Genomic DNA, 20,466 nt, shown 5'->3' on the forward strand with positions numbered 1-20,466 from the left:
CGCTATCTTCTGCAGTCCTTGAGGGGGCAAGGCTCAGCGCCAAGAGAGCGGAATCCATGGTCAGAAAGGGAGCGCGCCCCCTTCCCCCTCGCCCAGCGCGCTATGATTGGTCTCCTCCGACGGCGCGGCCTCTGATTGAACGCAGCGCCCCTAGCGGTGGGTCTGGCAATCTGTTCCCTGCGTGACACCGGCGGACAGACGGATGGCGCAGCCTCGACCTACAATTAAAAAGTCGAGCGGAGAAAGGTCAGGGGTTCTCGGAGGACAAAACATCGCTCCTGCGCGCCCATTCCACTGTCGTGGGAAATGACTGTCCAACAAGCTCTTTGCGGAGGTGGAGAATGTGGTGGTGCTCCGTCATGCTGTAACCATACATGACGCAGGTCATTCATGTGGAGATTGAAGACAAAGTTGTCGACGAGAATACTTAATATTTCATGCATGTACTCCTTTCATAATTCATCATCATTTATTGAACCCTTAAAGGCCCCTCCTGGGGCACGACATAAAGGAGCGGGGGTTGTTGTACACAAAAATATAACAATTATAGGTGGGTAAACAAAACAAATAATTAAAAGCACACAGGCAACTATAGTAAAAATAAAAAGGAAGAGTACATGATAATGTAGCAATTTATGCATCGAACGAAACAAATAATGAAAAGCACACAGCCAAAGACAGTGAAAGTAAGAAGGAAACGTACATTAAATTTATACATCAAGATGAAGCATCAGGTTTGCTTTAAATTTTACGAGATCACACTCACTGACAATTGAATTTGGAAGCTGATTCCATTCTTGAATCCCGGCAGGCAAGAAAGATTACTTAAATGCCTTAGTTGGTACATGTAAACGTTGTTTGGTCATGGAGTTGAAGAGACGGGATGACGTGCGGACAGGTGGAACTAGAAATGAATCGCGCAGGCTAGAAAACTTGCAGTTTATTTTGTAGAATAGGCATAAGCGAGAGAGTTTACGTCTATGGGCTAGTGGGGGGCTGATACCGAAGGATGACCTAATATTACTAATGCTTTGGCGAAAATCGTAATCTGAACTAATAAAATTTACTGCGCGATTCTGGGTGGTTTCTGTGGTATTCGTTAAGTAAGTCTGATGAGGGAACCAAATTGCTGATGCGAACTCAAGTTTGGTACAAATGAAAGTATCGTATGCTAGTTTACGAATCGATGACGGAGACACGGAAAGCGACCTTCTAATGAAACCGAGTGTTTATGACGGGTCAACGGCGAGTTGAGTGAATGTGCTTGTCCCACGTTTGTTTGCTGCTAATTAGGACTCCTAAGTACTTATATGATGCAACCTTGTATATTATAAATGACTTTAGTGTATAAGGAAGGGTAGTATTGAAAGGCTTGCGTGAGATATTTTACACCTCAACCTGGACAAGCGCATACTTTGGACGTTTCCCACGAGGCGGTCTATTCATCAGCGCGCGCACCGACGGCGACCGGGCGTGTCATAGACTGGGATGCGTTAACAAAGGAGCTCGTGTCGAGTCAACAACCGCCTCCATCCGTGGATATTGTAAGTACCGTGAAGATCACTACCCAATCCTGATCCTGACAAGAGGGCCGTCATGCAGAGCCAGCTAATTGATGAAAGGGGCCATCGTCGCCCAAACCGTGGGAACAGCTTCGAAGTCTCTTTACCAGGTGGCCACGCATACTCAAGAATGTGGAGGCGGGGGTGTGACATTGGAGGCGGTCCCGGTGGAACAGTGCGTCAGCATCGGAGGGATGTTGCGACCGATTCAACAATTGTGACGGGCCGAGCTACTGTAATCAGATTCCCCAGTCCAGTCTCCTAGTGAAGACAACGGTATTAAAAGCGGAGACCTGTGGGGCAGGAGAGTGGTTCTGACGTGTCCTGATGTGAACGTTTAACATGCTACTGATGGAGTGGGCTTCTGTCCCAGGGGGCAGTGTAAATAATGTAAATTAAGCTCTTTTTCCTCTATTCCTGCTACCGGACGTACCCATCAATGGGCTTGGTGGATTCCTGGCCCAAACGGCACCTCGAGCCGCAACAATAGGCATACACTTGCACTTAGTGATGTTAAGCTCCATCAACCAATCTAGATAAACAGCAGTTTTCGATTTTTTGTAAGTCCTTTTGTAGGGTTGCTGGTCACCGGGGGAAGAAATGCGGCGGTATAACACACAGTCGTCAGCGAAGAGACGATGAATGATGAGATGCCGGGAAGGTCAATGATATAAATGAGGAAAAGCAGCGGCCCAAGGACAGAACCTTGAGGCACGCCTGAGATCTCTTCGAGAGTGGCTGAATGACACCCCCGATGACGATGTACTGAAAGCGGTTCGTGAGAACAAAGTTAATCCAGGATAATATCAGAGAGTCAGTATTGAGGTATGAAAGTTTAAACATGAGACCAGTGTGGTACGCCGTCGAAGGCTTTGGGAAATTCTAAAAATATGACATCAGTTTGAAATGATGATTCCAAATTAAAATGAAGGTCAGTTGTGAATTCAAAAAATTGCGTCTTACATGAAAGACCAGGGCGGATAACGTGCTGCTTCGAAAAGTAAAAAAGATTTATTTTGAGGGTGGTTCGCAACTTGGGAGTATATAATGTGTTCGGTGAGCTTACAAGCAACGCAAGTTAATGAAATGGGGCGATAATTGGATGATAATAATAATATTATAGGGTTTTACGTGCCAAAACCAGTTCTGATTATGAGGCACGCCGTAGTGGGGGACTCCGGAAATTTCGACCACCTGGGGTTCTTTAACGTGCACCTAAATCTAAGTACACGGGTGTTTTCGCATTTCGCCCCCATCGAAATGCGGCCGCCGTGGCCGGGATTCGATCCCGCGACCTCGTGCTCAGCAGCCCAACACCATAGCCACTGAGCAACCACGGCGGGTGATAATTGGATGGATCCGAACGATTTCCTGACTTAAATACTGGGATCACCCTGCTTAGTTTCCAATCATCCGGGTGCGAGCTATCAGCTAGGGACTGGGTGAATATGATTTGCAAGATAAGGCTAGAAATTATTTTAAAGGACTTGAGTATCTTTGCAGGGATATTGTTAGGGCCGGGGCTGGTTGAGAGCTTGAGATTGTCAATGAGTTTTGCAATGCCTTTTGTAGTATTATGAATGGGGAGCATCTGGTCGAAGTTAGAACGTGGTGATACAGGCATGTTTTGAGGTGGCTGGTGAGTGAAAATCGATGAGAAGTACAAATTCATTACATTGGAGCGTTGGTATACCACCTCAAAGAACCATCTGGATTAAGCCAGGAAATATTTTGGCACGTTCCAAGAGTTTTTTAGGATTTGTACGGAGGATGCTTAGTAGGTCCTGGTGGTTGAACTTTTTCTTTGAAATTCTTAAAAGCTTTGTGTTATCCCACAGAGTCCCACAGAGATGAAAAATTATTTTCCCATCAAAGAGCAGAACACGATCCAGAACTCGAAAATGCGTTTTTTTTTTCTTTTGAGATAGGTTCCTGAAAGCGTTATAGAGTACCAGGGTTTACAGGCATCGCCACGAATGGAGACGAGAGGAACGTAGTTGTGAATTAGTGATAAGAGTTTATGTTTGAATGCCAACCAGTTTACGTTGACCGATCCGTGGGTGGCGGATTCGTGGAAAGAAAGAATATTTCTAGCTCTTCGTTGATGCGAGTGAAGTCAGCCCTGTTGTAGTCACGGATGTGTTTCATGGATGGTTGTCGAATAGTGGTTGGGATGAATAAGTTAAATAATAGCATTTTATGTTCGCTAAGGCCACTGACACACGACATTGACTGTATTAACTCGGCATTAAAGACCAAAACTAGATCAACTGTACTGTTATTACGGGTTGGCGTGTTGACTGTTTGTGTGAAGTTAAAGTAAAAACGAGGTCAACAAAGGCTTTTGACAGACGGGAGAGTCCAGCTAAGGTGGCCCAGTCAATATCAGGGAAATTGAAGTCGCCACGGAGTATGTAATTAGCGCGAGGAAAGCGACAATTCAATTCGAGGAGAATCGAGTGCAGTTCGTTAGTAAAAGAAATGTCCCTATCAGGCGCGCAATAACAAGCAGTGAGTATGTTTGTGGTTCCGGGAAGAAAAAAGTTAACGCGGAGAATTTAGTTATGCCAGTTTATATCGATAGTGAAGGAAGGCATATCCGATTTTATGAAGGCGAGTACACCACCGCCCCTGCGACCGATCCTGTCGTGCCTGTGAACGGTAAATGAAGCGATATTATTATTATTTCGTCGTCTCAAATACCGATGGTCAACCATGTCGCTGTCAAGACTGCGATATCAGTGTTATTATCTTGTAAAATAGCTTCCACAGATTTTTTCATGGGGATAAAACTTCGAACGTTAGCGAGCAGGATAAGCTTGGTTAGACACGCAGAAGCATTCGCAGGTGTTTGAAATGGCTGGTGCAGGGGCAAGGACGGGCGGTGGCACAATCGCGATGGCTGCTATGCTTTTAGTTCCTTCACAGAATCGGTTTCATCATCGTAAATGTACTGCCTGCTGCCAATAATAAGCTTATCGAAGCGCATCTTGAAACTTCAGTTACTGTGCTGGCCATACGCGAAGACTTTACTTCGAGCTAATCTAACACGCGCAAAACAATCTTAGCGGATTTCATAATCCAGATTCTTCAACTTGGCTCCAGAAGACAGAATTTCAGATTTTTTTTTTTTGAAGTTGGGCAGCTGTACAATGATGGGGCGATTGCTAGATTCGAGGAAGTGGGCCAGTCTGTGGGCGCGTTCACTTTCAGCCCTTTCAATAGTTACACTGAGCTTCTCAGAACAAAATATGATAATGTATGACTCAGACTCTGCCAAAGTTTCACCCTTAACAACGGGAACACCAATAAAAGATCAAGTTAGAGCGCCGAAGGCGATTTTCAGAGTCATCACATTTTTTGGTCAGAGCCCTCATTTCTAGCAATAGTTGCCCAATGGTAAGGTCATTGTCTGAACAGGATTTGTGTTCCTGGGTTTGATGTGTTGCCACGAATTTTGCAAGTGCGTCAACACGGTTTGAAAGACCACAGTTGAGGTTGTCCGAAAAAAGGTCCAATGATCCTGTCCCCGAGTATGCCCCACCACACATTCACACTACAGCGAACTTGGCGCTTGTGCTGGCGCAGCCAGTCTGGATTTTCTTGTGACCAATAATGGGCGTTGTGAGCATTCACAGTGCCATTCCGGCTACACTGAGCTTCAACTGTCCAAATTACTCTGTGTAGGAACTCCTTTTCTTGATCAATGTTCATCAGGCCCCAATTGCAGAAGTCAAACCGCCTTTCGAAGTCTGCCTCACTTAGGTCTTGGGGAAGGCACACATGGTACGGATGGAACCTATGCTTCTTTAGCACATTTGCGACTGTTCGGAAGCTGCGTCCACACTCATCGGCAATCTGTCGGCTACTGATTTCTGGCATTAACGTTATGTACGCGAGAACATAAATTTCGAAACGTTCATCGACAATTATCCTCTTAGTCTGTCTCTAATGGTGGATTGAGCCGGTTGTGCGAAAGCGCCGAAAGATGTTTATGAAGCTTAGCTTAGTTGGAAGTGGATGGTATGGGTGGTGAGGCGCGTGCAGCCGCATCGCTAATGAGGCATCTCAGCTATTGCAAGAACCACGTCTATTTTTTTCGGTAGAATACCTCGTGCCGGTGGAAGCAGCCATGTCAGCATCAGTGGATCCCAACGCGGTTTTTCTTGATTGTCCTTCCAGAGGCACCGCTATGGTGGAAGCAGTGTAATAGCTAGATGGCAGTGAAGCTAACGCGTTGACAATATAGTGTCCCGATGTGACCTCAAGTCGTACAAGAACGTGCCGAAAAATTTTCTTCCGTGATTACCCTTAACAGGATAATGCGCACTGCTTATGCCACACTACGCAGTCATTCCTTGATTTCGCCCGCCGAGAGTGAAAGGGGAACAGTTATCGTATTTGCCTATGCCTCCGCCCCGTCTTCAGACTCAAGCCTCACCCAACATCCACGTCACATCAAGGAGGAGCTTTGCGCCGATCCTCACTGTCTTGCATGCGTAATCATGTGAACGGAAATTAAAATTTGCAGCCGGATATCTCATAACACGGGCATGCTAGAAGAATTCTGCCAAGTGGAACTATGTATAATCACGACTGCCGCGAACTTTTCAATACGAGCACGCCCCCTTACTGTAGTCACTAGAAAGTTAATCATTCAGTTTTAGTTATTTGGCGGAAAGACAGCGATAATTGTCATCTCCCCTTGTGTCCCCCTGGCCACATATATTATTTGCATAGGTGAACTTTACGTACTTCCCACGCCTAAATTTAAGAAAAGCATTTTATCACCCTGTATGTTGTTATCTGAAAGTTTATGTAAAGACCCTATAAACTGAATTGAAGGAGGTATCTCGCAGATCGGGAATTGCCGCTTTGTGTGAAAATTGCAACCGTTATGTTTCTGGATCAACTTTCTTCAAAGCGAATAGCTTTCTTTGTCATTTCGGTCGCTTTCGTGGTCGGTGGTTTTTACGACAGGGGTCGGACTTGGCGAAAAAAGGCGAGGAAACGCACCTCCGGAAAGGGCGCATGCTCTCGGGCGACCGAGTTGTGAAGAGGGGCGGGGAGGGGTTTTGCGCGCCTGAGCTCTCGCGCAACTGAGTAGCGAGGAGAGGCGGTAAGAAGAGGGAGAGGGTGCATTGTCGCTTCCTTACCTCCCGCGCTCGTTCACAACGGGAAGGCGAGGGAGAAGGCACGTGCTCTCGGGCAAGCACCGTACGCTGACGGCGTTGACGCCGACGCCCGAGGGATAAGAAAATGTGGACGCGTTCGTTCTCCACGGCTGTCACGAAGGAACTCCGGAAAGGCGACGGAAGGTGCGGAGGGAAAAGCCGCATGCACTCGGGCAACCGAGTAGCGGGGATGGGGGTCAAGGAGGGGGCGAGGGGACTGTCGCCTCGCTCGCTCGTTCGTTTCTTTCGTTCGCTCGTTCGCGCTATTCGCTTAAATTGACAATCATCGTCGATGATTCATGCATAATGTTTCGCGTTACCAGAAAAAGTTTGTGGAATTCTGCCAGGTGGTGGAACAATTAGGAAGGCAAAAGTTCAAGTAAACTTCTTGAAAGTAACATAAAGCCTCTGTTATCAATAAATTCGCCTTGGCCTGCCATCACCTACATGTCTCCTGGTCAGGTAATTTGACAGTGACTTTTACGGAAATGTTCTGGTGCCGGGGTTGATCCTTGAAGGACGATACTTTTTACACTTCCACTGCGCAATTCTCCTTCTGAGGAACGCGTTGGTTTCCTTCGCAAATGTTGCTGCTTCTAGACAGATGCAAACTTGCTTTTCAGAGACCACCGTACTTCCATCAGCGTCCTGCTTAATGCTGCTTTCGCACATGTTGGAAAACCTTCAAGTCTTTTCTTTGAACCCGAACCAGTTCTCAGAACCATACGTGCTTCAGTTTAGTAATGCAATTTTCCAAATTTGCTAACTAAATTGTCTGCCTGCCATAATGGCTATTTCAATCTCACCTTGATGTAAATGTTCTAAGAAAAGGTTAATCATTTATTATGTTAGTTGGCTTCTCCATGTAGTGAATCTAATAGTTCTCCTGATTGATTATAAAATGTAAATTAGAAAGGTTTAATTAGCTATCGAAAAACTAGAACAGGTAAACAATAAATTAATGATAACAAAGCAGCAAGGACAATCGCAATACGAAAATTCAGCGCGCCTTTTATCACATCATTACAAACGAGTAGAGCTGCCCGCGAGATGAATGAATGAAACTTTATTTCCCATTGAACAATGGAGGATGCTGAGGAGAAAGCCGGAATGAGATGGCTTGAGAACCTTCAACCTGTAGAAATCTGTCAAAAATCTGTATTTGATTTCCACAGCCTTTCTTGGTCTTAAGGTTGGTGCTTGTTCTCATTGCTTAGTTCCTAGTCATGTTTTCTTGTCGGATGTCTCAGTTCTTTTCTCCTCGTCCTATTTTAATCATTTGATCTGCTCTACGTTACTTAAGTTATACGTTTACCTAGAATAGGTGGATGAGCCATCTCTATCGTAATAAAGTTCCGTCATCATCATGCCTTTCGTTCTCCTTAATTTTTTTTGCTTTCTCTTGTATAATTACAGCTTTATTAACTGATTTGTTGTGGTTGTTGTTGTTGATCGTCTGCCTTTTTTGTCTTTTTTCCTTATGTGCTTCTTTCTTACAGCTTGTTGGTTTGTTTCGCACTCTGTAGGATGATCGCACATGTCTAAGTAATTACGTGATTCATTCGAGAGAATGCGTACACAGCCATGATCAGATGATATCACGCTTTCGTTTGCGTGATGAAATGGAACGATCACTCATTTCCACATTTTTTTGACGAAGGTGCTTTCTTGAGTATGTAATCTGAGGCTTGTATATTTTTCACCTCAAGCTGGATGTGTAGGTGTTACGTCCTGTCGTTTCATCTCCTTTTCTGTGTATTTGTCCGTTGGCACAGTAGCGTTTTCGTCGAATGTGAGCCAATATACGACGGGGTGCTGATAAGTTCCTGGCTTTGCCCCGTTCCGGAAAAAAAAGGGAAACGAGGGGACTGGGGCACATGAAAGCCTAATATCTTAGTATGTAGCTGTGCTAATATCTCATGTTCGCGATTAATGAAACTGATTTTTCTATTAGTGACAAGCTGTGAAGGCAGTGGTGCAAGCTAGTTTTACCTAGTTAGAGTTACAGGTGATCGTAAACGTTTTGTTTCTCCAGAAAAAAACCAGAAAAAGACATTCACACTGAGATGTCACGAGCACTGAGGTAGAAGTGTCCGTCCAACAGCACTGTCAAAACCAGAATATCTCGTTTCGAGACTGGGCATTTCACCGTAGAAGATGAACCCGCAGCGGGCACTCTCCAACCTCAGCTGACCCGGTAACATGTGATGCTGTCCATGAGCTAATTATTATCGAAAACCGCCGAATTCCCGCAATACAGTTAGCCCAGATACTGGACATCTCTCAGAAGCGTGTTGGGTTTGTTGTCTTCACTATCTCAGACATACGCAAGGTTTCAGCAAAGTGGGTGCCGAAATGTTTGAACAGTGATCAGAAGGAACGACACATTTTGACACAGGATTTGACGCAGGATTTGACACATTTTGAAGATGCACAGGACTTTTTATGTAGCTTAGTGGTTGAGGATGGAACCTGCCCAAACATTTATGACCCTGAAACTAAATTAGCAGACAAAGGAATGGCATCACAGTGGGTCCCAGTGAGCTCAGAAGTTCCAAACTTGGAAATCTGCCAAAATAAGTCATGTCGTCCCATTTCTAGAACAAAAACGGTATTGTGTTGGCGGACCACCTACATCAGGGCTCTAGTATTAACGGACAATATTGTACTAACATCTTGGACCTGCTAAAGGAGGCGATTAAGACGAAACGCCGTGGAAAGTTGACCAAATGGTAACTTTTTTTGCATGCACCTGCGCGCATGTTCAACATTGTGGCTTCTAAAGTGAACACCCCGGGGCGTCCAATTAGTCCAGCATCTCTAGTACTCATCCAACCTGGCCCCTTCGATCTATTATCTGCTCTCAAAATTGAAAAACAGCCGAAAGCGCAAGGTTCTGGGGACATTTCTGACGTCAAACATGCTGCAGAGAGCTGGTTTGAGGCCCAAATGAAAGTATTTTACATGAACGGTTCCGCAACGGCGCTTTACCATCTGCATCAGTCTCAGGGAGAAATATGTTGAATAAATGTGTTATTTCATAACTCTGGCCCTCTTGTTTCTGGTCAAAGCCAGCAAATTATGAAGACCCTCTCAGGAGCTCACTTTCCTAAATGTACTAATGTGTCTCAGACGTCGCACACTGGCGGTTATTCATGTCATTTATTGACACAGCAGTTCCAGATAACATTTCACCGATCACTGCGCTACTTGCAAAACTAATTCAAAAGTTTCTCAAAACATCCTTCGTCTTTTCTCTGGAGAGCAGAATCAGCTGCAGGCAAGTAGACCCAATGAGCTGCTGGAGTGAACACACAAAGGCATGCTTTGCCCGTATACATATATACGTCTCGGGCGATTGCTACAATTGAAACGTCGCCTTCTCTTACGGAGTCACGTTTTCTTGAAAGACGTCATGATAAACAGGGGTAGAATTCACGAAGCTTATCGTTCGTAAGTGCTGTTAGCCATTGGGCAGCCAAATTTCCTGATAATTTGGCAGATATGCTTCTATGCTTCCATGCTTCTATGAGCCTTAGGGCATTTTTCTCAATAAGGGCCCATAATTTTTTAGCTTTGCGTTTTCTTTGTACTTTACCCTTCGACAGCGTACTCATTTCGCCCAAGGGTCGTCCTCAAGCCTGAATGCACTCAGGCCGCGGTTGATTGAGATCACGCGGCCCCTCAGGTAGTTTTGGTTACACTTTCTACATCACGAGAAGTTCAGAAAACTCGAATTGACCGGCACCACCCTAAATTTTCGACAATACTGCTTGTTGTCAAGTCTACATTTTTCCCCGCTGGAGCCACTGAAGCTTTCCACACTACACCTATACTAAAAGGTTTGCCAGACCTAAAGCAGGTAAACAGCAGAATGCCTGCACATTATCCTGACCCGTTCTTTCACTTGGCTGCAATTTACGCACTGCCCGTGTGCCGACTGCCCTTTCAGTGATGCTCTTTTTATGTCAGTGAGCTGAATTTATAAATGTTGATTTCGTGCTAAAGCTTTATATCGCTTTTCAGTCCACCCTATGTATTTGCTTCTAGATGGATTGTATGTTCTTTGCGACCAGGAAACAAAGTTGGCGTCATATTAAAAAAATGCGCACACCGGCGCGCAGAGCGCCTCTCTAGTATCTTATTTGAGTGGCGAAAATGTCGGGCTGAAGCACGGGGCAAACTCCGATTTTCCAATTGAAATGTGACTGTAAAACGCAGACAAGCCTCTATGAGATGACCGCCGGACCGATTGAATTTGTTGCATTTGAGAGAGGAAAAAAAGTTCTAGTGACTCTAGCAAGCAGAATTTTGATTTATTGCATGAAATATTTTACAATAATTCACAAAACATGGTAAGTTTCAAAGAATTTGAAGCACGAAATTTACAAACCTTTAACTCTGCACCAAATACAGATATGGCAGTTCTGTAAACTCTCTGCTCAAGCATCTAAAGCGAACAAATTTTATATATTAATTTACAACTTACGTAAAATTGTTACAATTTTCACAAGGGTTCTGCAAATGTCCTACTAAAAATTAGTAGTAGATATTATAGCGGTTCACAATACAACAGTTTTTTCCGCTTTAGATGTATTATTAGGTGCAATATAAAGAATTGTGATATCGGTTTTCATTGGTAAGGTTTAGAGTTGCAAACTTGAAAGCTGGAGATTTATGAAATTTTACAATTGTGAGTAATTAAAAAAAATTATCCGCCAAAATAAAAATTATGCTTCCTAGAGTCACTATATTTCAGCTTCCTTTAATTGTTGTAGCGGAGATGGTCCAGGCATCTTCTCCTCTACAATACCTTAAACTTCATCATAACCCATCCAGTGGTTGCTAAGAAAACAATTTCTCCATTATAATGTACTTAGACAGGAGCTTCCAAGCTAAAGCTTCTTCTTAAGAGAAGTGACCAGAAATCACCAACTGCAGAATGGCGCTATTGCGCTGTACCTGTCTTTGAACAGCGCATTTAGCAAGCCACTATGAACTTTGCTCCTCCACCTTACCGCCACTTTGCGGTAAATATCATGAGCTGCGGTGCTTCTGGCAGTCTATTTCAATGCCATAGAATACGATTGTATTTGCACGCACCCTACTATTATCTTATCAAGCCATGTTCTAATGCTGTCTATGCCCTTAATATATTGATAACAAAAATGAGCTTGCAAGAAGTGCTTTCTACTGGAGGAAAACACGGTCTATTATGCATTTCTATTGGAACCTAGGTATCAAGAGAATCGTATTGAGTCCGCTTCTATGCTGGTTACTGAGATCTCATTGACGTTATGAGGTCAAACATGTCAGAAATAAAGTAACATGTAGCGAAGCATTGCCCTATATTTTGACCTAATGCTGCGATTGCGAGTGCATGCTTATACATCCTAGAGAACATCGATACTGGCCCTCCCAAAGTAGTAGTATAACATATGCCGCATATTTTATTAATGAACTGCTAGCGAGTTGTGTTCCATACAGCAAGGACGACAGTGGGATGGCCAAGTATCAGCTCTGCCGATAGCCCAGTAACTCAATCTCACTACTCGATAAGATGTTTCACTTAGAACACCTGTTACTTCTAGCTATCGTAAACTGCAAACATACTCTTCTTCAGCAGCCAATAGCACCGAGTATCCCTTGTTGCTGAATTTATGCTGTACAAAGCATTAAGACTGCAGAATGCCTGTTTTACTTACGAGGTGAGTAGCAAGAATACATCAGGATAGCCAATAGCGAGCCCGGCGATTTCTTGAAAAAACCTTGAAAGCGTCTGGAGCGCATCAACGAAGTTGCCATTGGTCCGGTGATAGCTGCGCCGCTGAAAAGTAATTTTCAAAAACCATCTCAGCCATATACTGCGTAAAAAAACGCAAAAGCGTTGAGAATAATGGTTCGTACCAAGGCGTCGTGTACAAGAATTCCCACTAAGCGCAGCTGAACGCTGGGTTGTGTCAAGTCTTGGAGCTTCATGTTAAGCTGTAAGCAAAACATTGCAGCTGTTTATTCATATATTCAATTTATCTTAAAAGGCCCTCCGGTTGAGGATGTTACATAGGGCGTAATAATACAAAATCAGTGAACATGTCCTAGATATAATTCAAGCACAATGTTTATTACTTTTAGGGTGCAGGCATACAAACTTCTTGAAACAAAACGGAAAAACAAAAAAGAATCAAAATGAAAATTAAATGCGCTGTAAAGTAATATATATATATATATATATATATAGATTACTTTACTTCGCAATATATATATATATATATATATATATATATATATACATATTGCGAAGTTGACTCTGTCGCTAATATTGGAATATTTCATCTCTGCTAAGATAACAGCCGTCATTAACTTTTTTTCCAGCGTTTCGTTAGAGTGGGCGAAATTTAAAAAAAATACCCCGTGACTGCCGGCTAACACGCCGCGCTTTTAGTACCCTTAAATGTAAGTTGAAGGGATTAGCAAACGCTGCTCCTCGCACAGAGTTCTGTCGGTGACTGCGATGGACGTTAAGTGACAAAATGGGTGTACCGTTTTCAGAAAACAAATCAATGAAAAAGCGGCCGCCACGTGCGAATACGATATACGGAACCGGCGACAGCATTTGACGCAGAGCAGGCATTTTTTCCTTTCTTTTCGGACCAATGAAGAAACAGGATGGAGGGGGAGAGGTTGACCGTGTGATGAACGACGGAGATAAAAACAATGATTGCAGTCACCGACAGCCTGTTCAATCGACCTCTGTGCCCGGAGCAGCCTTTGCTAATTGGTTCAACTCACATTTGAGGGCACTAAAAGCGCGGCATGGGTTAGCCGGCAGTTACGTGGATTTTTCTTTAATTTCGCACACTTTAAAGAAACGCTGAAAAAAAATTAATCAGGACAGTTGTCTTAGCAGAGATGAAACAATCCGATGTTTCTGAACAAGCACTACAACTTTTGTATGAAGGATTTTTCGCTAGAGGTAATAATGAAATAGTTACAAGTAATCTTTGTTAATTACTCAGCTGGCGGATTCAACTAAATATTATGATGTTCTTCATACGGCTCAGAAGAACACTGAGAATATGACACGCGTAGCGCCTATATGTTTGCACTTTTAATACTTGGCTAAAGTTAGCTGAAACACCTTGTATAATCATGAGCATAGAAAGCCAACAGACAATGAAGCTGTAGTGAACGCCATCCGCGTGCCGCTATAAATGGCCCGCGTTTAAATGCCTAGTTTATAGCGCCACTCTTGAACACCACGTAAAGCACCTGAAAGGCAAGTTTGTTGGCGCACGCGCCTCTCCGTGTCTTGTGAAAGAAAAAAAAAAGTTCAGTCTTTGTTTGGAACTCATCGCTCACGGTCTCATTGCTCTTCGCCCGCGCTAGCAACCAACAGTGGTGACCCAACATGAACACGCACAGCGACATCGACGCGCCTACCGTGTCTGCAGTCGAATTGAAGCTGCCCCCCTTTTGGCCCGCCGACGCCGAGCTCTGGTTCATTCATGTCGAGGCACAATTCACCGCCCGGCGCATCACAGCCGACCTCACGCGCTGCCATCACATTGTGAGTAGCTTCCCGCCAGCTACAGCCAGCGAGTTCCGCGATTTGCTTCTCGCCCCACCTGCGGAAAACACCTACCAAACTTTGAAGGAGACACTCATTCGATGCTTCACACCATCCGAACCCGAAAGGTTACGGCAGCTCCTGTACGACACGGACCTTGGCGACCGCACGCCATCTCAACTACTGCGCCACATGCTGCGTCTTGTGGGAAGCGTTAGAGGTCTCGACGGCACGCTGCTGTGCGAGATATTTCTTCAGCGTCTGCCCAGCAACGTGCGCGGGGTGCTTGATACGGTGGCTGAAAAGGATTACGGCAAGATGGCCGCCATCGCTGACACCATCATGGCAGCGGCAAACCCCTCCGCCTCCGTCGCTAACGTGCAAGTGGAGAGTGCTTCTGCTCCCTCTCCCAACGAATTGCTCGAGTTTCGCGAAGAGATCGCGCGCCTCACCGAAACAGTGACAGCTTTGCAGGCACGCGCCTCGCAACCTTTGGAGCAGCGCAGTGCACAACCACAGCAGCCGCGACTCCGCTGGTGCTGGTACCACAGGAAACATGGCGGTGCTGCGCGCAAATGTGTTGCGCCCTGTGGCTATCCGGGAAACGCCAGAGGCCAGCATTGAGGGCGACCAATGCAGCAATATCGACGGAAAGTCACCCCTTAGTATACTTCATCACCGAACGCAGTGGTGGCGTCCGTTTTCTTGTGGACACAGGCGCTGAGGTGAGCGTTATCCCTGCGTCTCCAGCTGACCGTAAGCGCCCGAGCTCAACTCCATTACAAGCAGTCAACAACACAATGATCGCTACTTACGGACATCGCTCGCTATCTCTCAACCTAGACCTAAAAAGAACATTTCGTTGGATTTTTGCTGATGCGAAATTTGCAATCCTCGGCGCCGATTTCCTCCGTCACTTTCGTCTTTTGGTAGACGTGCGCAACCAATGCCTATATGATCCTGTGTCGCAAGCAACAGTGCAATGCAAGCCCTCAAGACACCCTCCGTTAAGCCCTACCTTGGTCGGGCCAGCCGGAACATCTCGCTTTGTAGCAATACTGAATGAGTTTCCCGAACTTATGCGCCAAACAAAGGCGGACACTGCGGCTGAGCATGACGTGCTCCATCATATAACTACGACTGGTCCTCCCGTCCATGCCAGACCACGTCGCATGTCCCCTGAGAAGCTCCGTTTGGCACGCCAAGCGTTCGATCATATGCTCGAGCTTGGTATCATTCGACCCTCGTCAAGCCCTCGGGCGTCTCCGCTTCACATGGTACCAAAACCGGCATCAAATGACTGGCGACCATGGGGCGATTACCGGGCACTCAATCGAGCAACTGTACCAGACCGCTACCCCATGCCACACATTCATGATATTACAACGAACTTGCATGGTGCTATAATATTTTCCAAGCTTAACCTCCTGAAGGCATACCATCAGATACCAGTGGCACCAGAGGACGTCTCGAAGACCACGATAGCAACGCCTTTCGGCCTATTTGAATTTCTTCGAATGCCATTCGGACTTCGCAACTCTGGACAGACATTTCAGTGGTTTATGTACGGTGTCTTACACGGTCTAGATTTTTGCCACGTTTACCGTTTTTCGACGTCTCTCGGCTCATGGCATCGTCGTCAATGCAGCAAAATGCCAGCTTGGTGTGGCCAAGCTGACATTCCTGGGCCATATCATATCGCGTGCCGGAATTCGCCCCCACCCGGAAAAGGTAAAAGCTGTGCGAGAATTCCCGAAACCTAACACTACGCGGCTGCTCCGCGAGTTCCTTGGACTGGTGAACTTCTATTGCCGTTTTGCACCTCAGTGCGCGGCTATCTTGCACCCTCTACACAGACTACTAGCAACTGCGGCGAGCACAGCGGGGACCTTCACTTGGACTGACGAAGGATGCAACGCTTTTCATCGAGTCAAGGAGGCTTTGGCAAATGCTTATTTGCTCGTGTATCCAGAACCAGGCCTACCGCAGTGCATCATGGTCGATGCCTCAGACACAGCCATCGGTGCACTACTACAGCTGCTGAGCAACGGAATCTGGCGCCCAACATTTTTCTTCTCGAGAAAGCCAACAGACAATGAAGCTGTAGTGAACGCCATCCGCGCGCCGCTATAAGTGAGCCGCGTTTAAATGGCTAGTTTATAGCGCCACTCTTGAACAGCACGGCAAGCACCTGAAAGGCAAGTCTGTTGGCACACGCGCCTCTGCGTGTCTCGTGAGAGAAAAAAAAAATGTTCAGTCTTTGTTTGGAACTCATCGCTCACGCTCTCATTGCTCTTCGCCCGCGCTAGCAACCAACAAAGTCACGCAAGACACCCTGGATATTAGCTGTGGTTGAAAGTGAAATGTAGAAAATAATAAAGAGAAGGGAAACTGAAAGGGTACAAAGAGATACCTTTGCTGCCGGTGGGAGCTGAACCCACACCTCCACATTATACGTGCGTTCGCACTACTAAATGTGCTCCGGTGACGGCTATCAATCCGTCCACTCACTTAGGTATTTATGTTTACCAAATCTAGCTCTGGGGGTGCTTGCCAACGCCCGTATATATATATATATATATATATATATATATATATATATATATATATATATACATTGTCACGCTACTATTCCTCAAATGGAGCGTGGATGAAGATGCCGTTTTTGATGTGGCGCGCTCTCGCCCATATAGTTCAGTGCTTCAGCGCCTTGTAAATATATTGTAAATACGTTTTACTGTTGTTTCTGCCTCCCCGTAATATCTTGGGGGAGGTGCCGGGGGTCTAACGCAAGACGGAGCTCCGCAGCTCCTCCAGGCAACACGCTCGGCATGTCTACAGGCGGTGAAACTGCGTCACCGGCGGCCGCCATGCCAGCCGCCATCCTGGCTCCACCCCTTGGCCCTGGTGCCTTTTCCGGCACTGATGGCGTCGAGGTCGACGAGTGGATTCGCCTCTACGAAATCGTCTGCGCACAATACAGGTGGGACCCGACCGTAATGCTAGCGAACGTCTTATTTTATCTGAAAGGAACTGCGAAGACCTGGTTCGATATGAACAAAAAGGCCATCACAAGATGGAGCGTATGCAAGACTAAACTGCAAGAGTTGTTTGGCCAACCTACAGGTTTCCAGCTTGCTGCCAAGAAAGAACTTGCCTCGTGTGTGTAGACGTCTACTGAGTCGTACCTCACGTACATTCAGGATGTGCTGGCGCTTTGCCGAAAAGTTGACGCCAAAATTACAGAAGCCGATAAGGTAGCGCACGTCCTGAAAGGGATCGCGGACAATGCGTTTCAGCTGATCGTGTTTAAAAACTCTTTGACAGTCACCGAGATTCTTACTAAATGCCGGCGCTTCGAAGATGCTAAAAGGCGACGGATTGGCCACCACTTCGCCAGCCTCCCGAACACTGCAGCGAAATAGACGTGTGAGGACATTCGTATGACGACTCAGCCTTCCACATCGGAGAGTATCACCCGAATCGTTCGACGCGAAATCGAAGCCGCATCGCCCCCACATTGAATCCGAGGTACGCCCAGTGATGCCGAACCGTTGTTCGTCAAGAACTGGTAAACGTGAGCCTTCAAAACATCTGTTCTGTCAACCACCCCGACCTTTAACCTTCAGCCACCTTCAACCCTATCCAACGTCATTTGCCTACTCCGCGAATTATCGCGATCCGAATGCATGGAGAACGCCGGACGATAAGCCAATTTGCTTCCGATGTGGACGTGTTGGACACATTGGTACTGCCGAAGTCCTTGGCCCACGCCTTCTCGACCAAGCTTCTCCAGCTTCCGCTATCCACCCCGACGTCAACACCAGGTACCATCCCAAGCTGAACCAGAAACATTTGCTGAGAACACTAGGAACACTTCCAGTACAGCCGCTCACCCTCACCACGACGCCAACCTTCTCGTTCACCTCCACAAAGCCGTTCCCCGTCCCCGTCCTACACCCGGCGTCTTCCTTCGGAAAACTGACTGCTGCTGCTCCTGGAGGTGACGCTGCTGTTACGAACTGCCCTCAAATTCCTCTGTTGACGCTCCCTACCAATCAGAACCTGATCGGCGTTGAAGTGGATGGCCTACCTGACACACCTATGACTGACACCGGCGCCCATCTTTCTGTTATGAGCTCTCACCTCTGTCACCTGTTGTACGTGTGGCCGACGGTGGCACGTCTCCCGTAGCTGGCCTGTGTACTGCACGTGTCAGTGTTGCCGGCCGACAAACTTCTGTTTTCTTCACCATCTTCGCCCGCTGTTCCAATGACGTCATCCTCGCGGTCTTGACTTTTTATTCGCCTAGTCCACCCTCATCGACTGTTCCGCTGGTACTGTACAACTTGACCTTCCAAGTGTAATTGATCAACCCTGACCAATCACAAGTCGCCTCTGTTCTGCTGAGCACGTCCGTTTGCTGCCGCAAGCCGTGACTTGTGTTGCTGTGTCGCCCTCTCCACTAGTACCCGACGGTGACTATGTGCTCGCTCCCATCACTGCCGTTCCGTTGACGCACAGTGTTGGTTTTCCTCACACTGTTATAACTCTACGGGACAATCTTATTTGTCTTCCTGGGGTGAATTGTGGACTGTGCTCACATGTGCTCCCACAGGGCATTTCCCTCGCTATGCTGACGCCCTCCTACGACTACGTTATCTTGGCCTTGTATCCACCTGATGTTGCTCGCTCGTACACCGCTGATATCCCGTCTTCTTCACCAGATCTGTCTACTACCGACCTCAACAAAGTGATCGCTCCCTACCTTTCGCCCCACCAAGCTGACTATCTCCTTCGCCACCTCTCCTCCTATCGCAACGTCTTTGACCTTTGAGGCCAGCTTCTGGGTCAAACCTGCGCTGTCAAGCACCACATAAACACTGGCGATGCCCATCCGATCCACCGACGACCATACCAGGTATCTCCAGCTGAGCACCATATCGTTCCAAAGGAGGTCGACAAGATGCTCGCCAAAGATATAATCGAGCCGTCCTGCAGCCCTTAGGCTTATGCTGTGGTACTTGTTAAAAAAACTTGTCGCAGTTTCACCCGACAGCGAAGCATCAATTGCGATAGCAAATTAGTAGAGAGCTACACGGAGTAAGGATAGTAGTTTTATCAGCTGTATAAACTTGGACCTGCAGCAGCACCAGCAACGCGCAGAACTGTTGTCGACGCCCTCGGCGTTTTGCCAGCGTTCGCACCGAACGCGCGCGGCGTTGGTGACTGTTGCCGGTGCCTCTGGGGGCGGCTCGGAGGTTTTCAACGAGATCCTAATGGGACACTCGTCTAACTGCGTCGGAAATCTTACCCACCTTCTCGCCTCGCACGTTTTTATATAAATACGCCTTTGGTGCCGCAGCTAAACGTCGCCTCCCCTCCCTCCCTCCCGTCCGCCCACGGCCTTTTGCGCGACGGAAAAAGTCGCGTTTGCTCTCTATATATGGTGATTGTAAAGGAGGAAAGAGACGCTTAATTCTGCAGCCCTTCAGGGAGCACGGCGCAGAACACGCGTTTGATCTCCGACGTGCATTCGCTCCCCGTGAAAGCGCGCGTCCTTCGCGCCCTTTCAGTCGAAATCCGCTTTGGAGTGTCCATATAATTGCTATCGCAATAAAAGAAAGACGACAGTTGGACATATTGCATGGACTACAGGCATCTTAACTAGATCACCAAAAAAGACGCGTACCCGCTCCCACGCATAGACGACGCCCTGGATTGCCTTCACGGCGCCAAGTATTTTTCTTCAATCGACCTTCGGTCAGGGCACTGGCAGATAGCCGTCGATGACATGGACCATGAGAAGACCACTTTTGTTACCCCTCAGGGCCTTTATCAGTTTAAAGTAATGCCCTTCGGCTTATAGGACGCCCCAGCCACCTTCGGACGCATGATGGACGCCCTCTTACACGGTTTTAAATGGTCCATTTGCCTGTGCTATCTTGATTACGTCATTGTATTTTCACCGACATTTGAAACACATCCCGACCGACTTTCCTCTATCCTTTGTGTGTTTCGCAAAGCCAGCCTACAACTTAATTCATCTAAGTGCCACTTCGGACGTCAGCTGGGTCATCTCGTCGACTCAACCGGTCTTCGTCCCAACCCTGACAAAGTTCGAGCCGTGCAGAAGTTCCCCGTTCCGACTTGCATAAAGGAA

General features: G+C 46.7%; 1 protein-coding gene across 1 annotated transcript in view; it reads right to left on the minus strand.

The window, feature by feature from the left end:
- Positions 1–20,466, minus strand: part of LOC119437468 (A disintegrin and metalloproteinase with thrombospondin motifs 8-like) — a 257,356-nt gene that overhangs the window by 117,061 nt on the left and 119,829 nt on the right. Inside the window, exons 7-8 of the mRNA XM_049660591.1 lie at positions 12,644–12,721; positions 12,442–12,563 (exon numbers count right to left, since the gene is read on the minus strand). Of these exons, the coding sequence (XP_049516548.1) occupies positions 12,442–12,563; positions 12,644–12,721 (200 nt within the window). The remainder of the gene's footprint in view (positions 1–12,441; positions 12,564–12,643; positions 12,722–20,466) is intronic.

Source organism: Dermacentor silvarum, chromosome 1 (genome assembly GCF_013339745.2).
Source record: "Dermacentor silvarum isolate Dsil-2018 chromosome 1, BIME_Dsil_1.4, whole genome shotgun sequence".
NCBI lineage: Eukaryota > Metazoa > Arthropoda > Arachnida > Ixodida > Ixodidae > Dermacentor > Dermacentor silvarum.